General features: G+C 37.1%; 1 protein-coding gene across 1 annotated transcript in view; it reads right to left on the bottom strand.

Annotated features, from left to right (window-relative positions):
• Positions 1–19,895, bottom strand: part of LOC134652022 (BAI1-associated protein 3) — a 117,441-nt gene that overhangs the window by 21,911 nt on the left and 75,635 nt on the right. Inside the window, exons 11-16 of the mRNA XM_063507174.1 lie at positions 18,556–18,639; positions 12,903–13,067; positions 12,581–12,632; positions 11,899–11,995; positions 11,253–11,391; positions 4,135–4,217 (exon numbers count right to left, since the gene is read on the bottom strand). Of these exons, the coding sequence (XP_063363244.1) occupies positions 4,135–4,217; positions 11,253–11,391; positions 11,899–11,995; positions 12,581–12,632; positions 12,903–13,067; positions 18,556–18,639 (620 nt within the window). The remainder of the gene's footprint in view (positions 1–4,134; positions 4,218–11,252; positions 11,392–11,898; positions 11,996–12,580; positions 12,633–12,902; positions 13,068–18,555; positions 18,640–19,895) is intronic.

The following is a 19,895-nucleotide window of genomic DNA, read 5'->3' as shown; positions in this document are numbered from 1 at the left end:
ATTTACAAATTATGACACACCCTCAGTAAAGTTTTAATGATACCATGTACTATTCTTTGAGTTCAGTAAGTTTTCAAGAGTTTCGGACTGAGTCGAAATTTAAGACACGTAAGCAAATTTTTGACTTATCTTAAAGTTCAAATAAGGCCGTTTGCAAACATTTTTAACCGACTTCAAAAAAAAAGGAGGTTCTCAGTTTGACCCGTATGTATGTATGTATGTATGTATGTATGTATGTATGTATGTATGTATGTATGTATATTTGTTCGCGATTATCTCGCGTTCGGCTGAACCGATTTTGATGCGGTTTTCAGAAAAGTGTTTGTTACCTTCTGGAGAAGGTTTTAGTATACATAGATCTGAGCTGATGCTGAACCCTGGCTGTACCTAGTGGAACTCAGGTTTGGTACAACATAGGCCCACGCTATTTTGGTCATCCGACATGCCTTGATGAGTACTTGGGTGAGCAGTACCCAAGATAGAGCTGATGCTGAACCCTGGATGTACCTAGTGGAACTCAGGTTTGGTGCAACATACGCACACGCTGTTTTGGTCATCCGACATCCCTTGATGAGCACTTGGGTAAGCAGTACCTAAGATAGAGCTGATGCTGTACCCTGGCTGTACCTAGTGGAACTTAGGTTTGGTGCAACATAGGCCCAAGCTATTTTGGTCATCCGTCACATCTTGATGAGCACTTGGGTGAGCAGTACCCAAGATATAGCTGATGCCGAACCCTGGCTGTACCTAGTGGAACTCAGGTTTGGTGCAACATAGGCCCACGCTATTTTGGTATCCGTCACATCTTGATAAGCACTTGGGTGAGCAGTACCCAAGATAGAGCTGATGCTGAACCCTGGCTGTACCTAGTGGAACTCAGGTTTGGTGCAACATATTCCCACGCTATTTTGGTCATCCGTCACATCTTGATGAGCACTTGGGAGAGCAGTACCCAAGATAGAGCTGATGCTGAACCCTGGCTGTACCTAGTGGAACTCAAGTTTGGTGCAACATGGGCACACGATGCTTTGGTCATCCGACGCGCCTTGATGAGCACTTGGGAGAGCGGTACCTAAGATAGAGCTGATGCTGAACCCTGGCTGTACCTAGTGGAACTCAAGTTTGGTGCAACATGAGCACACGCTGCTTTGGTCATCCGACGCGCCTTGATGAGCACTTGGGAGAGCAGTACCCAAGATAGAGCTGATGCTAAACCCTGGCTGTACCTAGTGGAACTCAAGTTTGGTGCAACATGGACACACGCTGTTTGGGTCATCCGACGCGCCTTGATGAGCACTTAGGAGAGCAGTACCCAAGATAGAGCTGATGCTGAACCCTGGCTGTACCTAGTGGAACTCAAGTTTTGTGCAACATAGGCACACATTGTTTTGGTTAACCGACTTGTCGTCGTGTGCCTATGTTGCAGAATTCCACGAGGTGGGTCAATCAACTTTCTTCTAACCACATTTAAAAAAAGGAGGTTCTCAGTTTGACCCATATGTATGTATGTATGTATGTATGTATGTTTGTTCGTGATTATCTCGCGTTTGGCTGAACCGATTTTGATGCGGTTTTCAGAAAAGTGTTTGGTACATTCTGGAGAAGGTTTTAGTCTACAGTACATGGATGGAAAAACCAATTGGACCCGGTATGTGGCGATGCTATCGGTATACTTACCATCAAAGTTGCAAAAACTGATTTAGATAAAATAGTGGGAGTGGGAGTGGGAGTCGGACTCGGACTGGGAATGGGAGTGGAAGTGGGACTGGGACTGGAAATGGGAGTGGCAGTGGAAGTGGGAGCAATATACATACAAATCGTTTAGCACCGGAACGTCATATTATGTTTTGTCGCGTTTAACATCGAGTTAGGCCATCACCAACATTAGTAGGTAGTTCCCAAAACTAAATAGAGAGCCTAACAAACTAGTATTTTAGCCCAAAACCTAAAGTAAATAAAGTACCTATCACTAAAAAGTAAAAAATAAAATAAAATAAATAAAACTAGAACAAAAAAAACAAAAAGATAAAATATAACAAAACTAAATAACTTAATACTAAATTACGTTAAAACTAAATGGAGAGCCTAACAAACTAGTATTTTAGCCCAAAACCTAAAACAAATGAAGTACCTATCACTAAAAAGTAAAAAATAAAATATAATAAATAAAAAAGAATTAAAAATTAAAAATATACAAAAAGAAAACCGAAACAAAATAACTTAATACATATAATATCTTTTTTAAAAAAAGGGAACCGCCTTCAAAAAACCAACCCACTGAAAAGCACAAAATAATTTTTATATGGCACCCCTATACGTGTCCAGTCCCTATCCCGTCGTAAATCAAATTTCTGCCAAAAAGTAATCAATACCTAATAATAAGAAAATTAATTATCATCCGGGTAATTACTTAGTTTTTGAAGGCGGTGCCAAACCAACAAAAACATTCTTTGCTGCTAATCAGAAAAAAAACGAGTATGTAGTACCTACAAGAATGAGTAAACTAACGTTGTCTAATAACATATCGGTTCTCTAAAATTTTGGTTTGGCACCGATTTCAAAAACTAAGTAATTACCCGGATGATAATTAATTTTCTTATTATTAGGTATTGATTACTTTTTGGCAGAAATTTGATTTACGACGGGATAGGGACTGGACACGTATAGGGGTGCCATATAAAAATTATTTTGTGCTTTTCAGTGGGTTGGTTTTTTGAAGGCGGTTCCCTTTTTTTTAAAAAGATATTATGTAAATATAATTTGTAACTTAAATTGCATGACTTAAGTTTCTTAGCGTAATCTTGTTTTGTATGATTTGGAATTGGATACAATTGCTACGAGTAGGTAGGTAATGTATGGGATTTATTTCTACACACTTTTATTTGGCTTCACTGCGTATATTTCTTAGCCGGTAGCTAGATAATTTTTTAGCATAATATTTCTCTAAAACAAAATGTAAGCAATATTAAATTTATCATTTAAAAAAATATTTGTAATCTTAATTAATTAGTTTGATTTAATAAATTTACATATAATCTTTATTGAACAATATTATTTTTCGAAGTTAATCTATATTAATGAGTCAAGTCACCTGTTATCCTGAACAATAGCTTCGGTTAATTAATCTCCCGAGTCAGACGCCGCCGGTGAGCCCCCGTAGCGGCGCACGGCTTATCGGTCACAATAACCAACGCTATAACCTTGCATTAACACGGGGTGAAATCGGGGACACAGTAAGAAACTACGAGAAATTAGATATCAACCTGTATTTGCCGTTATATTCGAACTAAATAATGCAAACAATATTTCGAAGTGAGGGTCATCTTCCTCGTGTTGTTCCGGCATTTTGCCACGGTTCATGGGAGCCTGGGGTTCGCTTGGCAACCAATCCCAGTAATTGGGGTGGGCACTAGTTTTTACGAAAGCGACTGCCATCTGACCTTCCAACCCAGAGGGTAAACTAGGCCCGTATTGGGATTAGTCCGGTTGGATGTTTTCTTTCACCGAAAAGCGACTGGTAAATGGGCGTTTTTTTTTGTTGTTCCCTACACTTTTTTTTCAAATTTGGGATTTTTTATGTTATTTCTACTCAGAATCACGAGCTCTTTCTATCCTAATAGGAGAAAAAAAGTGTCCCAAATTTTCCATACATTTTTCGATCTTTCCATTCCGCGATCGCCATACAAAGTCTATGAAAAATGGTGACGTAATGGAAATAAAAACCTTAGGACACTTTTTTTCTCTTATTAGGATAGAAAGAGCTCGTGATTCTGAGTAGATATAACATAAAAAATCCCAAATTTGAAAAAAAAATGTGTAGGGTACAACAAAAAAAAAACGCCTTAATATCAAATGATATTTCGTACATAAGTTCCGAAAAACTCATTGGTACGAGCCGGGGTTCGAACCCGCGACCTGTACTGTAGATACTGTAGTAGATACTGTACTGTAGATAAAAAAGAAGCCTGAATAGTCAGCGTTCAACGAACCGCCTAGCTATAAATAAGTAAGTACCTACGTAAAAAGTAACGGTGGTAACCCACAGTTTGGGTCGAGTTTAATTATTCCAAGGTCACATACTCGTACATTATCCTCTACAGAAAGTGCTAATTAATTTGTTGTTTAATCACTCACCGAGCTCGACGGCCGCACGCACCCGCTGCAGTGCCATCGTTTTGGTCACGGCCAGCCAGCGATCGATCAGAGGCTCAAACCACCTGCGAACAACACAATATGTACTGACAGGGATGATTAAACCGGTTGTAAATATGTATACGGCCAATTCGTCTGAGTATGACACAGACAAGACATCCTCTAGATTGAGCATAGTAACGCTACCCCCTCTGCCACAATATACGGTAGTTTTGCTTCATCTTCGAGTCAAAGTGGCAGAAAGTGTCCGTGTTTTTGAACGGACCAATCACGGCACGGGATTCGCTCACCTCGTCCCCCCGCACCCCCGTATTTTTGGCAGCATCGGTTTCATGAAATAATTGCTCTAAACTCCGTGTAGAGGATTCCTAGTCTATGGAGTAAGATTTATGTCGACGTAAACAATATATGGAGGAGACAGTAGGTAGGAGTTACATAAAAATAGAGATATATTCTGTCTTCATCTCCACTCTTATAATTTTCAGTAGAGGATTCCTGCTCCGTTCATACTTACATTTAGACATAAAAATTATATCATTTGATCATTCGCGTGTGCATTTCGCTCGTAACTATAATACTTGTCCGTATATGTATTGGCGCGAGCGAGACACACGTACGAATAATAACAAAATGATATCAATTTGATTATCTCTCTCTCTCTCTGCATAGCCTTATCCCATCGTCCTTTTTCGCCAGGACGCTCTGTCCCGGGTCGTCTCAGATGTGACATCTTTCATGTCTTTGTTTATGGTAGCTATCCATGTCTCCCTCTTCCTCTTTTTGGCGCCGGAAACATTTCGAGTACTTGTCGTGTTATGTGTTCGGGTGGGCGACGCATTACATGCCCGTACCATCTAAGTAAGTCGGCCTTCCACTAGCTTCTCTTGGATTGGTTTGATTACGCCCTGATATCAATTTGATGAGACGCACGAGTGATCCTATAAGGGTTCCGTTTTTTCCTTTTGAGGACGGAACCTTAAAAACCTTTTTTTTTGTGATTGAAGTTTTGGAATTTTATTTATTTCTTGACATGTCCCGCTGTTATTTTATAATTTTATTATGTGCATGTATTAGTTTGTAAGATTTTTCTAACACAATATCATATTGTTATAAATAGAAATAAATAAATGAATGATAATAATAATATTTCCATATTATCCCGCGAAACCCTCACACTTTTAGGAGCCCCCATTTTAGACGAATCCATCCCGTTATGCATAAATTCAAAAATAGAAAAATTCTTTAAGTGTTCGAACCTTTTTTATGAAATCAACCCACACATGGCCCTCTACATCTTACGACTATGCCTTTTCTCGCCCAAATTTTTGTACATCCTTCGCTGCGCCCCACTTTGGAAATTCCCCATAATTACTGCAAACATTGACCAAATTTTAAAGGACACCGTTAGTAAAATTCTGAACGTAACTTTCACATCCCCCAGTTGGATCCAAGCTACCCTCCCGATCAAATACGGCGGTCTTGGTATCCGTTTGACGGGCAGTTTAGCTCTCCCGGCCTTTTTGTCGTCTGCCTATAGCAGGCTCACCCTCATTGGTGGTATATTACGTACCCCTTCAACCACTAATGTGTCGGTGTCGTGCCTGGCGGACGCTGAATCGGCTTGGAGTGCAGACCATCCCATCGAACAGGTACCAGAGGAAAAATCTAGCCAAGCAACATGGGACGTCATAAATATAAAAACGCAACACCAACTCCTACTATAAAACTGCCATAACAACCACGAACGGGCGAGGCTATTAGCCGTTTCCGAAAAGGAGTCAGGACATTGGCTGCACGCGCTTCCATCGCGAAACCTTGGCTCCACTCTAGATCCTTCAGCCCTGCTAGTATCATATTTATGAATAAGTATATTACGATGTTTATACCCTGCCTACGTACAAGTCCCACGGGCATCGGTCGAACGTTACCTAAAGCCATTTACAGGCAACACATTAAAAAAAAAACGAGGCACTTCGCTTTATAAATTCGTTTTGGAAAATGAACGACTATTTTTGCGCACGTTTTTCATCACGTAGATGAAACTTACAATTCCCAATGCTCCATGCCTGTGAAATTTTATTACAGTTGTAATGTTCTTAGCTGTAGTTTTTCTATCATCGTAAACATCGTGAGGAAACCGGACTAATAAAATAAGAAGAATAAGAATACTTAAATTCATTTATAATCACTAAGAATACAGTAGCATGCACAAAAGGTGTATAGTCCCAACAAGGTCTAGAGTTTACCCTCTAGGTTGGAAGGCCAGATGGCAGTCGCTTTCGTATAAACTAGTGCCTACGCCAATTCTTGGGATTAGTTGCCAAGCGGATCCCAGGCTCCTTGAGCCGTGGCAAAATGGCCGGGATAACGCGAGGAAGATGATGATTACTTATTGCTCACCAATATCTAAAGAAATATAGGGGATTATCTATGAAAAGGGACCTAATTGTCGATGGTGCTTACGCCGCACAGCGTCGCGCGGCATTCTATTTATATCGGAGCATCGTTAATAATGGCGTAACCGCCATCGACAATAAGGTCCCTTTTCAAAGATAACGTCACATATGACATACAAATTAAGCATATAAATTATGCTGCGGTAGACAACAGGAGGTCTTTCTCAGACTGTTACTGTTGACTCTTGAAAAGAAACCATGTTTCTCTTACCCCACCCGACCTTAAGTCATAGGTATATAAATACGTTCTAGGTAGACGTATAAATACTCGATTTTGTAAGAACATACCTAGTGATGCTTATAAAATTCCAGCTTAGAATTTTCAACTCCAATCAACATTTGAAACGTGTATTTCACTCCCTTCAATTCGAAATGCAGCGCAATAGTTCTGTTTACAAGACAAGACAACAGATCTCGTAATTATACACTTCATAGAGCAACCTACGTAGCATGCACAAGTTGTCTAATTAAACCAAACTAATTGGCTTCTAACTCTTCCACCCCAATATCTCGTTGCATTTCAAAAGGGTTTAATGAATAAGCTGTTTAAGAGAATCAAACTGCATATTCAACAAAATATTGTCTATTTTATACCGCGGTATTCGGAAAACAAGATCCGTTCTAGACTAGAGAACGATACGATATGTACTATATACGTTGTAGTTTAGATTTCAACTAGTTCTATTTTGCAGCTCAATTCGGGCAACAAATGTCACTTTTACGTTAAAATATCGTAATAATATCTTGTGAAAATCGTTCAAAACTATCTCCAGAATCGCGGAAATGTCAAATTGGACACGCTAGATCTTAAAAATATCGTTGTCGTATCTTGGAGATGTCTAATAGATGTCTAGTTCAAAATCCGAATCGGGCCCATAGTTTTTTTAGAGTTTCGTAGCTCGAATGGCTAACATTTTGTCTTAGCCATATTTTTTGACAGTCGTTCTACTCGTTAGTATTAAAAAAATAAAATCCTGAAGCTTTTTGTTCTTCTATACTGGTTCCACAATAAAAATAAGTCACATGTGAAATATGTCGATATTAAATAAAAGCTAGAAACATTATAATAGTCATTTATCAATAAAATTTAATTAGAGTTGCCAATGTTTGTATAAGCTTTTTGCGTATCAATGGAGCTAAATATATTACTGGGAAAATTCCAGTAAAGATATTTTTAACAGAGCACAACTCATTAACTAAATTACAAAATAAACGAGATGAGGAAAAGCCTACCTGTTTTGTGGAATAATGAAAGTAATTCCCGTGATTTGTGCGAGGAAAATATTAATAGGTATAGACGATTATCACGGCGGTGTTTGAATGTTTGTTGTAATTGCCGGTAATAAATAAAAGATAATTGTGATTTTATAATATATATCTTTAGATAAATAGGTAAAACACGTTCACTCAGGAGGTAGTTAGTTATTTGAAGTTTAAAAAACATGAATCTAGGGGGTCATCCATTAACTACGTCACACGTTTAGGGGGAGGGAGGGGGTCAAGAAAATGTGACATGTTGTGACATGGGCGAGGGGGGAGTCACAAACATTGTGATGTCACTTTAACTTCATCAGTAACCGAAAATTAATTTATATTTTTTTATTCGCTGTACAGTTAAATAATGAGATTTTGGATGTAACTTTCATTGTGTTATAAAATTACTAATATTTATATATAAAAAATATTTTTTTATTAAAAAAATAATGCCGAGTTAATATTGTCGATTTCGTTGTCGAAACCTAGAAATTCGTGTGACGTAATTAATGGATGATCCCTAGTAACTGGATAGGGCATGAGTGGTGGGGATAACTGACAGAACGGGATAGTCTTATGTATCTTTCAGTAGGAATAGCAGCGAAAGCGCTATTATTGTTTGTCCTTGTCACAGTCTCACATTTTGTTTTATTCCCCACCATAAATTAGTATGGATTATGGTGGGCAACAAATAAATTCGACCAATCATAGTGTCGCATTGCCTATGTTTTGTCCCTCACGAAGGCACGCGTATACCACTTCTATAGGATCCTACCTTCTATGTTAAAAAAGTTGTTGATATTTGAAACCTACAACTAGCTATGTGAATAAGTATGTATAACTTTGTAAACAAAGGCATTGGTATTTATCTTTGACCTAGTAACCTATCTATTTATACTTATCAGCCGGCCCACGCATCGTGAGTCCTGATACTTTTATTGCATTATTTAGAGTGCCATTGTAAAATCACAAACCTATTTTAGTACTTTTTACACAGAATTTAAATAAAACGTAGAGTAACAGTTTTAATGTGCTCAATAAAACTGTAATAAATTGTACACCGGGACTTAATCGCGTATCTAGTTTTAAGATTTACCTCCGACGTTTCGAGGACGGCGTTGTCCCCGTGGTCTCCGAGACGCGAGATACGCGATTAAGTCCCGGTGTACAATTTAATAATGTGTAATAATCGTGAAAGTTTAAATCAGTGTTAAAACTGTAATAAGACATTACATGCAGTAGGTAATATACATTAATTAATTGTGACGGAGACTAGCAAGACCAATTAAGTTCAGGTAAGCACAGGCCACTCAATGTAGAGCTTACACAAACGCAAACAGCTTAAGCACGTCGTAAAAGCCCTCTGTTTTTCTCAACTGAACATTTTAACGAAACAATGTTGGTAGATTCATTATATGTATTGTTTGCTTGCACTCACTCACCCGTGCATTAATATTCGAAGACATTATCTAGCCCTGGTTTTGACATGGAGGCCAATTCCAACTTACATTATGACATTAAAAACCGGCCAAGTGCGAGTCGGACTCGCGCACGGAGGGTTCCGCACCATCAACAAAAAATAGAGCAAAACAAGCTAAAAAACGGTCACCCATCCAAGTACTGACCCCGCCCGACGTTGCTTAACTTCGGTCAAAAATCACGTTTGTTGTATGGGAGCCCCACTTAAATCTTTATTTTATTCTGTTTTTAGTATTTGTTGTTATAGCGGCAACAGAAATACATCATCTGTGAAAATTTCAACTGTCTAGCTATCACGGTTCGTGAGATACAGCCTGGTGACAGACAGACGGACGGACGGACGGACGAACAGCGGAGTCTTAGTAATAGGGTCCCGTTTTTACCCTTTGGGTACGGAACCCTAAAAATTATCATAATCATAATCATTTCATCAATCCATGGTATTACAGGTGTTAAGTGATGTTAGCCGCACGTGCGTCTCGCTCGCGGCTGATATCATACTTGGATAAATATAATATAGGTAATTTTGATGTCACATCGTAAGTTTGGATTGGTCTCATGGATGCTAAGAGTTATTTGATATTTGTTTACAAGCTTTTAATTAACTTGCCCTCTTAGTATTTTAAATGGTTTGTTACTAGTTTGAATTAGTGTGGGTGAAATATTGGAACCCAAATTTGACCCAGGTACTTCCCGATTTCCGATTAAGGTCAAAATTGTATGTAGCTACGTAGGTACATATGTAAGTCGGGTGACAATGCAAAATTATGGTACCATCGAGCTGATCTGATGGTGGAGATAGGACGTGGCCATAGTTCCTATTACGCAACCTAATTATGTTTGGGGTTTTTATAATTGTCTCGATGAGTATTAGTTGCCTGTGTTAAAAAAGTACAGTCAGCGATAACAGCTTTATTACCAAAATTTATATTTTTGTTAAAAACTTATTTTATTATCATTAGAAATGCGCATGACACAAGCGCACACAAGCTAGATTTTTTTGTGATACCAGTATTATAAATATTGTTAGTTCATAAAATCTGACAGGTAACTGTAGAAGTATTAAACTATTAGATATCCATTAGCTACTGCGCTAATGACAGAAAATGTTTCTTGGTACTTTGGTCCCCACGTAATCCTAAGATCGCTTCTTTAAGTCCTCGAAACCGAGTAGGTAAGCATCTCAACCTCCTATTAGCCACCGCTAATCTTTGAAAAGCCTTTTTAATTGGACTGATGTCTGTAGAACATCTGGGGGACTAGAGCTGAATTTGCACGGAGGTTTCAGAAAAAAAATATTTACAATACATTAAGCTAAGTACTTAATACCGTTTAAATATATAATTTAACGTTCAGGCACTTTATTTCATTTAATATTTATGTAAATCTTAAGTAACACATTTTACGCAACCTAAATTCTCGTGACATTCACTATAAAGGGAATACTAGATTTATGTACACATAAATAAATAAATTGTCTTGTGACTGATCTTAAGGACCCTATCACACTGGCGATTTGTTAACTCGTAGCGCATTCGCGGCGAACTCGCTGCGTGCTCGCCTTGCATTTAAGTTGCTCGCAAATCGCCAGTGTAATAGGGTTAGGGACCAAAGTGTATGAATATTTGCCGAGTAGAAATTGACGATACCCATTTCTTCTATGTATGCAATGCAAAAGATGCGCAGGCAGCGCGGGCGCTGCTGCGGCGCACAGCTCTCTAACAGTAACGTATAATTTGCTGACACCAGTCACACTCTGCGAGTTACTTACAGATATGCGTCCAACAGTTGCGCCGGTGCGTCGTGTGGATGTGAGAAATGCGCAGGCAGCGCGGGCGCCGCTGCGGCGCACAGCTCTCTAACAGTAACGTATAATTTGCTGACACCAGTCACACTCTGCGAGTTACTTACAGATATGCGTCCAACAGTTGCGCCGGTGCGTCGTGTGGATGTGAGGGATGCGTGGGCGGCGCGGGCGCCGCTGCGGCGCACAGCTCTCGCACTGCCGCCAGCACTTCGAACGGCAACGTCTTCGCTGACACCACGCATACTGAAAACAACATTCAATGCAAGAAAAACTAAACTCTTGGTAAAGTGTCATTCAATAGAACTTGCTAACTATGTAAACAAAAGTTACTAGTAATTTGACATTCAGTGTCAATTTTAGTATATATGGCGGTTTGTTTACATAGTTAGCAAGTTCTATTGAGTCATGAGTGACACTTTAGGTACTCTTTTTTTTCACCGAGAGATTGATATTAGTTTGTATATTTTATATGTTATTGATACGCCAAGCGAACACTATATAATATTAATCATTGCGTTTTTTCATTAACGAATTCCTTTCGCCATGTCACCGAATTGCAGTTTACAAAATTCAATTTATACACACACGGATAAGTATATCAAATTAACACGATTAAATTAAATATTATATTATAAATATAAAGACGATGAATATAAACAAATATAAATGTGTAATAATTCGTCGAGGTATAAAATGTTACAAATTACACCACGTAATCTATCCATACTCGTAAAAGCTTCCAAGTCATACCTCCGTTTCCCTGTTCATCGTATATTTCCTCTTCAGCCACGCCACACCAGCCCTCGTTTACCCAGAGCTCCACGCACTGCCTGACGTCTTCAGACAACTGAACAGCACGAAAAGACAAACATTAGGTACAGTAGATATCACTTTGTCACATTCTCAAATGGAAATCACAGAAAGGTCGCCTTTTGTTTTCCTCGAACAAGTACGTAATCTGCCGATTGACAATTCCTTATCCGTGAATCATTTGCTAAGAAAATACGAGCAGAGCATATGTATTGGAAAAGAAATAGTGAAGATTATCTCGCACTTATACTTCAGTCACATATTAAGTCTATGAGAATTATGTGTATTTCCGGGAACTACATATTTATTTTAAAAAGGTCATTGGCCTTTTAAATAGTTTCTTTTACTGTTATATTTCTAGGTTTATTATTAGGTACTAATTCATGACTATATGCAATGATAAATGCAAATAATGTAGAGTGCTTACGTGCGTTACTAATTCATGCATTATGTACGAGAATAAAATTGTCCATTAATTTGTGCTTCAATATCGATAATGGTTAGGAGCCATTGAAACAATGGTCAAAGTAGAATGTAAATTAGGCCAATGAAAGTAATTCGCGCCTGATAGAAGAAAGCGTATTCAAATTACGTAATATTTAATTCAAAATCATTCACTTACCATCTTATCAATCTGTGTGAAGACTACGTTGAAGTAGGGCACATTGTTGGTTCTAAAAAGTTGAAACAACAGTGTTACTACAAAGAGTGTAGTGGGATAGCCTCGGGATAGCCGTGGTTGCTACTATCTTTGCTACTATGTAACTCCTAATGCCTTGCATTATTATTAATGAAAAAACAATTGCTTTTCGGTGGGAGCCGATAAAAACAATGTACTACATTGTATTAAGTATATAAAGATAAGGAACACAAGCACACTAAAAATATTATTATAAGTATACGAAAGTAAGTAATGCATGAATAATATATTGGTATAGCCTTACGTCTCAAACAGCGGATGGTAGTAGGTGAGTCCTTGTTGCAAGTCAATTTGGACAAGCGTGATCAAGTTCACCAAATCCTCGCCGCGCTCGGACTCCGTATCCTGCGCGCATAACGCCTCATACCACTCGGAGGTACCTTTACGCAGCGATCCGACGATCTCACTCCTAAAACAAAGCAAGCTTTTTGTGACGGTATCTAATGATGTTGTTTATATAGAATTATTTTTGAACAGTTTTTTATGATATAGGAGGCAAACGAGTGCCTGATGGTAAGCTATTACCGTCGCCCATGGACACCAGAAAATAGCTATATAGAAGTTAGACGTTCCGCAAATAGGTACTGAAGACGCGGGTTCGAATCACATATTTATACATAACACAAGTCAACATATAAAATAATTAAATAATTTGATTTATTCCACAGCCCTTGCATTTTTATTTTACGTTATTTTATATTTGTGCACAGAAGTAAAGCGTAAACTGGAATGGAAATGTGGCGGCACGAACACCAGTCGTAATTTGTATGGAATATTTCCGTGCCATTCAGAACAACAAACAAGCCGTAAAATGAACAATAAACTCAATTTGATGGCCTAACATGAAGAACGCGTGATATTCAGTTGCCGGGCGAACAATTGAGATTAATTATCTCACTGTGTAAACGCGTCATTAGGTGATCGATTCGATTAGGCTAATAGCGTGATAGGTACCTAAATAATTATGATATAACATAACTGTTCTGCACCTGGCATTGTCATGTAGTACTAACAACTTGCAGTATAATTAAAAGTAAATTTAATGTAATAAAAGCTGTATAAAGCTTAATATTTAAGGAGTACAACCGGTGGATTTCATAATTAAAGAACTATTTTCTTACACCCGTGACTATTTTAAACGACACGCGACATGCCCACAACAGCACTATAGGGAGTGGATGCGTAAATAACGGCACGGGTCGAACAATGCTTATAAGAAGTTACAGCAGTACGATACCGATATCTCGGTGTCAAAAGTAACGTTTTTTGGTTGAAGCAATATCACTTTTCAATATTGCTTAGCAATATTGCTTGATCTTACTCTATTTTTATTCATAATGAAAAACACACATGGCGAAACTATAACTATTTCTTGTTAACTACGAAATCCTAAGGGAAATTTCTACGTATTATCATACAATTAGGTACGCTTGTAACACTCGTACCTAGTTGGAAAATAAAGTGGCTGTAGCAGATGATACGACCGCTAAAGAGAGAAAGAGTGCAATTCATTGCGTCACAGATAACGTCCATCCAAGTGACATATTAGCTCTGAAACGGGGAGAAAGTCGTTTCGTATTTTCATACATTAGAGTAGGTAGAACGATAAGTCATTTGTTTCTTGGTATTATTTTCAACCTTTCAATCTGTAACATACTTAAGACATAATTATAATTAAAGTGACCGTTAGATGTTTTGTTGTTTCTCGTATATTTAAATATTATCAACTATATTTTCAAGAGAAGTTTCTTTATTCGAATGTATTTAATCTCTTTGACATAAAGATATAATACCTTAATTATACCAATACCTTAGTTATTTTCAAACAGCGTTCATAAATTTTTTCCGTTCCAAAACCATTTTCTACACGTGAAAGCATTCTCTTTTGGAACAATTGAGTTTCTGTTCAAATTCAATAACTGGGTAGGAACAAAGGGAAATAATTTCCGGGCAAAAACTATTTTACTTCATTTACAATGCCGCCGGACTTCGCCGGATGACAATTAGTTCTATCCGTGTGTTAGGTAAAGTTACTAATTTATTTGTATATACTACGTACAGTCGTACATGTATATGTTCTCGTACATTATGGATTCCCTGATGGACGGTTCGTTAGGACGAGATTTGTTCTACAAACCCCAAATTCAGTCACATCACAACATTCATAACATGTACCATTTCTTCGTGTTCATTTTCCTATTATGACTTTCATTTTAGTAACTCGTTTTAATAAACTCAATAAAAAAAGACTCCGTTTGACGTGAACGTGATATTTGTTTGATTTAAGGGGTATAAGGGAATTAATATTCATATTTTTGGAAGCTGCAATAAACCGTGAGTGTCAAAGGCGACATGCGAGAATAATCTCGTTGCGGATGGTATGTAAAAACTTTCATTTCGCGGTACACGTGTCCCAAAAATATTTGCGCGTCTCAACATAATATTTAAACTTTTGTAATAGTTCAGTATTTCAATTCATTGTTGACGAATTGTTCGGTAGATAAACAAATAGTATTTTGACAACTCTAGCGCCGGCATGACTTCAAAATAATATACCTAATAATAATGCAGGGAACATCCTGGAAGAGTAATTTAGAGCCGAATGACATTTGTTACTGAATAAGAAACTATTTTGATTTCAATATCACCGATGCAGAACGTTCGTACAAATCTACATTAATTAACCTAACTTAAATTGGTACCTAACTTAAAATGCAATTCATACGATGATGACAACTTTCATTTCATTGAATTGAAGATTCTTATTTTTAGTGCAAAATAAATTTATAACATTAAATATTTAACTTTACCCACGGCCACGATTCATAAAGAAATAATTTGAATTTGATAATACGTATTTATTTTAAATTTCTAAAATCCTTTTCAGTGAAATAAAATTACGGAACAGATGATTATATAAACAAGAATAATAAGTCAGCTTAATAAGTATCATAACCTAAATAAACAAAAAAACCCTAGGAAGAACATGGTTTTGGGGCTCAAAAGTATTCCGTGGACCGTAATTATGGGCTACGGGTTTATTCCTAATCAAGAAATCGCCATCTTATATTTTTATCTTCATCTGTGCTGTAGTCAGGCTTCAATTTACGCTGATGAAACCGCAGCAGGGGAGTAACAGCGATGGTAAACAATACCAAGCTAGATTGTATTGCAGACCTAATCTCTTGGGGACATAACGTTGTAGATATATTTTATATCTCTAATAAGTAAACGAATACGCCCCGATTCAATCAACTGAAAACGATGAAGTTCTTGCGGCTAGTTTAGTACGATATGATATGGTACGATAAAATATTGTTGTTAGTTGTTATATTATTGACCGAAGCGTAGCGAAGGTCTACGTTTTGACTCGGGCATTTTGCTTTTGTATGTCCGGATGTTCTCCTCTACAGGTCGCAATTCTTAACCGATTTTCGTGAAATTTTGTGACCGAATTCTATGACTAAATAAAAATTTTTTGTCGATCCGGTTTTTGGAAATTTTTCAAAATGGCGGAGTCGTGATAGCTCCCGCCTAAACAAATAGTCATATCGGTATCATAAGAGTTTTTTCTTTTTGAGATATGTTTATAGATTAAATGGCCAAAAATTCAGAAATATTGTATCGCTGGTTTTGGCGGTATTTAGATATTTAGTTTTTACTTGAGAATGAGTAGCTAAATTTCGTCAGCTTTAGTAAGAACTATAATGGCGTATTTTGCAAACGTTCGCTTATTTTGTTTGCATTGGTTCCATCCCCAGTAACTGTATACTGCTACATAACTTTTTGTATTTTTTTATACTTAAATTTCGTATAGTTTTTTATTTAATTTTTTTATTTTGAAAAAATTAAAAAAATTGTATTTTTTATTTATCAAGCGCGGGTTAAGCGCATTTTTGTTTGTAGCTTTATGTAGTTTTTTATTTTTTGTTTATATTACATGTACTATACCTATATTTTAATAAATATTTTTTCCATACATTTATTCAGTTTTAAGCTCTGCTCGCGAGGTCTACAGCTCACAGAGCCACTAGTGTTATAATATTGTAATAAATAATAATAAATAAATAAATATTAATGGACATTTTTACACAAATTGACTAAGCCCCACGGTAAGTTCAAGAAGGCTTGTGTTGTGGGTACTCAGACAACGATATATATATAATATAATATACAAATACTTATATACATAGAAAACAACCATGACTCAGGAACAAATATCTGTGCTCATCACACAAATAAATGCCCTTACTGGGATTCGAACCCAGGACCGCGGCTTCACAGGCAGGGTCACTACCCACTAGGCCAGACCGGTCGTCGTAATATATTATTATTTATTATAATCATATAAAAACTAGTTAAGTACCTAGTTTTAAGGAACGTTATTTTTCGAAAGGGACTTTACTATTTGGTACTGTTTATGTCAGGGACTGTGTGTCACACAGTCCAATCCGAGTTTAAGTTATTCGATCTGTTTCCGAAATGATATTGACAGAAACAGATCTTATTTGTTTCCGAAGTGACATTTTTGTTAAAATAAATGTCACTTTTGACACTGACATATCTGTACCATTTCGGACATAGATCGAATACTTAAAACTAAAGCTCAAATTGGCCCGATATTGTCCCTGTGTACGGAAAAGACAAACTGCCGTATTCGAACTTCAAGATATTCACAAGAGACGACACGTACTAGATCCATTCTAGATACGTTATAGTTTAGATTTCAACTAGTTCTCTTTTGCAGCGCAATTCGGGCAACCAATGTCACTTTTACGATAGATCGTGTTAGATATCTATTAGATGTGAATTAGATCTCTAAGTAATATCTTGTTTAAATCGTTCAAGAGTATCTCCAGAATAGCGGAAATGTCAAATTTATGTCACTTTTACGATAGATCGTGTTAGATATCTATTAGATGTGAATTAGATCTCTAAGTAATATCTTGTTTAAATCGTTCAAGAGTATCTCCAGAATCGCGGAAATGTCAAATTTGACAGGTTAGATCTTAAACATATCGTTATCGTAGGTATCTTGGCGATGTCTAAGAGATATCTAATAGATGTCTATTACATAATTCGAATCGGGCCCAAAAACTTATACACTCTTGGGCCGATTTCGCGCAACCACCCAGCATCAACCAACCGTAGTAGGTAGTGCCTAAACCTACAAGAAGTTGGCCTTTTACACGTATAAACTCTTACTGCAAACTCAAACCTTAACTAAAATGTAGGTAGGTAAACTTTTGTACTGGCTTAGTAGTTATCAATGATAAAATGCATTTTTTTAACAAAATATACCTCGGTATTTTATATTTTCCAGGGCGAATAAAAATGTATAAATAAAGAGTGCTTAAGAGATTTACTTCAAATATACTTACATGCGTCATTTTCTCGTCAAAAGGTCCTCGCCTTTTTGCCATTATATTATATTCACAGGTATAATAGCGGAGAGAAATTGACGGAAAAGAAATTCATTTTGGCACTTTATTGTGCGGATTTTTCTGAAGCTTGCCCTAATATTTTCTTGATATTAAATATGTGCAAAAATAATCGAATAATGTTTATCTGAATATGTATAAATATGTCTGAATGTGTTATATTTTATGTGTTAATGAATGAAGAGTCCAGGGGACAAATCAATAAAAGTTCGTTTTTTTTTAATTGTTTTAAATTCTCTAATAGGGCACAAGCTTCAGAAAAATCCGCAAATATTTGAAGTAAATTTCTTAAGCACTCTTTATTTATACATTTTTATTCGCCCTGGAAATTATAAAGTACCGACGTGGTATATTTTCTACGTGGTATAAAAATGCGTTTTCATTGATAAACAGAGCGACGAGGGCTTATAGCAAAATCTGTGCATTATTAAAAGGTAGGTGAAAATCTTGGCTTACCTTATTTCCTTATTAAAGGGACAGCACCGCCAGAAGGCTTTCATCTGCGATAGCTGGCTGAGGCACCGCAGAAGGAACTCCAGCCTGCAAATTTATGCAAAATTAATTACAACCACAAGGACTCACGAAAGTTATTCTTATTCATTAAATGTGAAATAAAAATGCAAATTCTTACAATACTACGCTTCATCTAAAGTTGAAATGAAACCTCACCCAGCATTCAATGTTTCAATTACAAGCAACAGTTTTAATAATTTTTGTTACAAGCTTTTATCGCCAAGTGTTTTTTTCTTTAATCAGTCATCAGGTAAAATTCTAACGAGCTCAAACTCAATAAGGTAGCGTTGCTTCATCACAGAGTTCCTACGGACACCTTTCGGTCTCCGTCATAAGATAGGATCATATTTTAGTTTAGTCAACTTAAGTAGGTGGATATATTACATCTTATCAGACATACGGGTTCCAACCTTGCATCTAATAATACCTTTAGACCCACACTAACATAGCAAGTTAAAAAGAACCTTGAAAAAAATGGAAAAAGGGTTTCTCAAGATTTGACAAACATTTGACCAAAAAATACAGATACACAGATAGGTAGTTAGGTACCGGCGACATCAAAGAAAGCTCTAGCTCACGAAGAAATATAGGCACACGTGTAAATAATCTCGATTGATCTTCACAACCCAACTCAACTCAACTTATATAACATTCACCTTCAATTCTTCAAACACAGCTTACAGTGCGAATCGAATGATTTTTAAGCTCAAGAGACCTTTTTTCACCATTGCTTATGATATAAGTATACGTATCGATCGTTTCGTCGTTATGCGCTAGCACGCGCGCTATATTTCGCAACATTTTGTATCATAGACTAGGAATCCTCTAGACGGAGTTTAGAGCAATTATTTCATGAAACCGATGCTGCCAAAAATACTGGGGTGCGGGGGACGAGGTGAGCGAATCCCGTGCCGTGATTGGTCCGTTTAAAGATACGGACCAATCACGGCACGGGATTCTGACACTTTGACTCGAAGATGGAGTAAAACTACCCTATATTTGTGTCAGAGGGCGTTACTATGCTCAGTCTAGACTTCTAGAGGATGTCTTGTTTGTGTTTTGTATATACGCGCCTACACGCGCTTCCAAAAACGAGCTCCTAGGCGCATATAAAGCGCTAGTCTGAAACCGATCTAAAAACTCGTTTTGCGGTTTTATTTCCTTAAGGTAAATTTTGTATTGATTTTACCTTAACTAACAGCTAGAATTTTATGTATGCTTTGATATCTACCCTAGTTATAATATGTAGACGAGGAAAAGTGGAGGGGACAAACTATCCTTGT

The sequence above is a fragment of the Cydia amplana genome, chromosome 11 (genome assembly GCF_948474715.1).
Source record: "Cydia amplana chromosome 11, ilCydAmpl1.1, whole genome shotgun sequence".
NCBI lineage: Eukaryota > Metazoa > Arthropoda > Insecta > Lepidoptera > Tortricidae > Cydia > Cydia amplana.
This window is presented reverse-complemented; position numbering and strand designations above follow the sequence as displayed.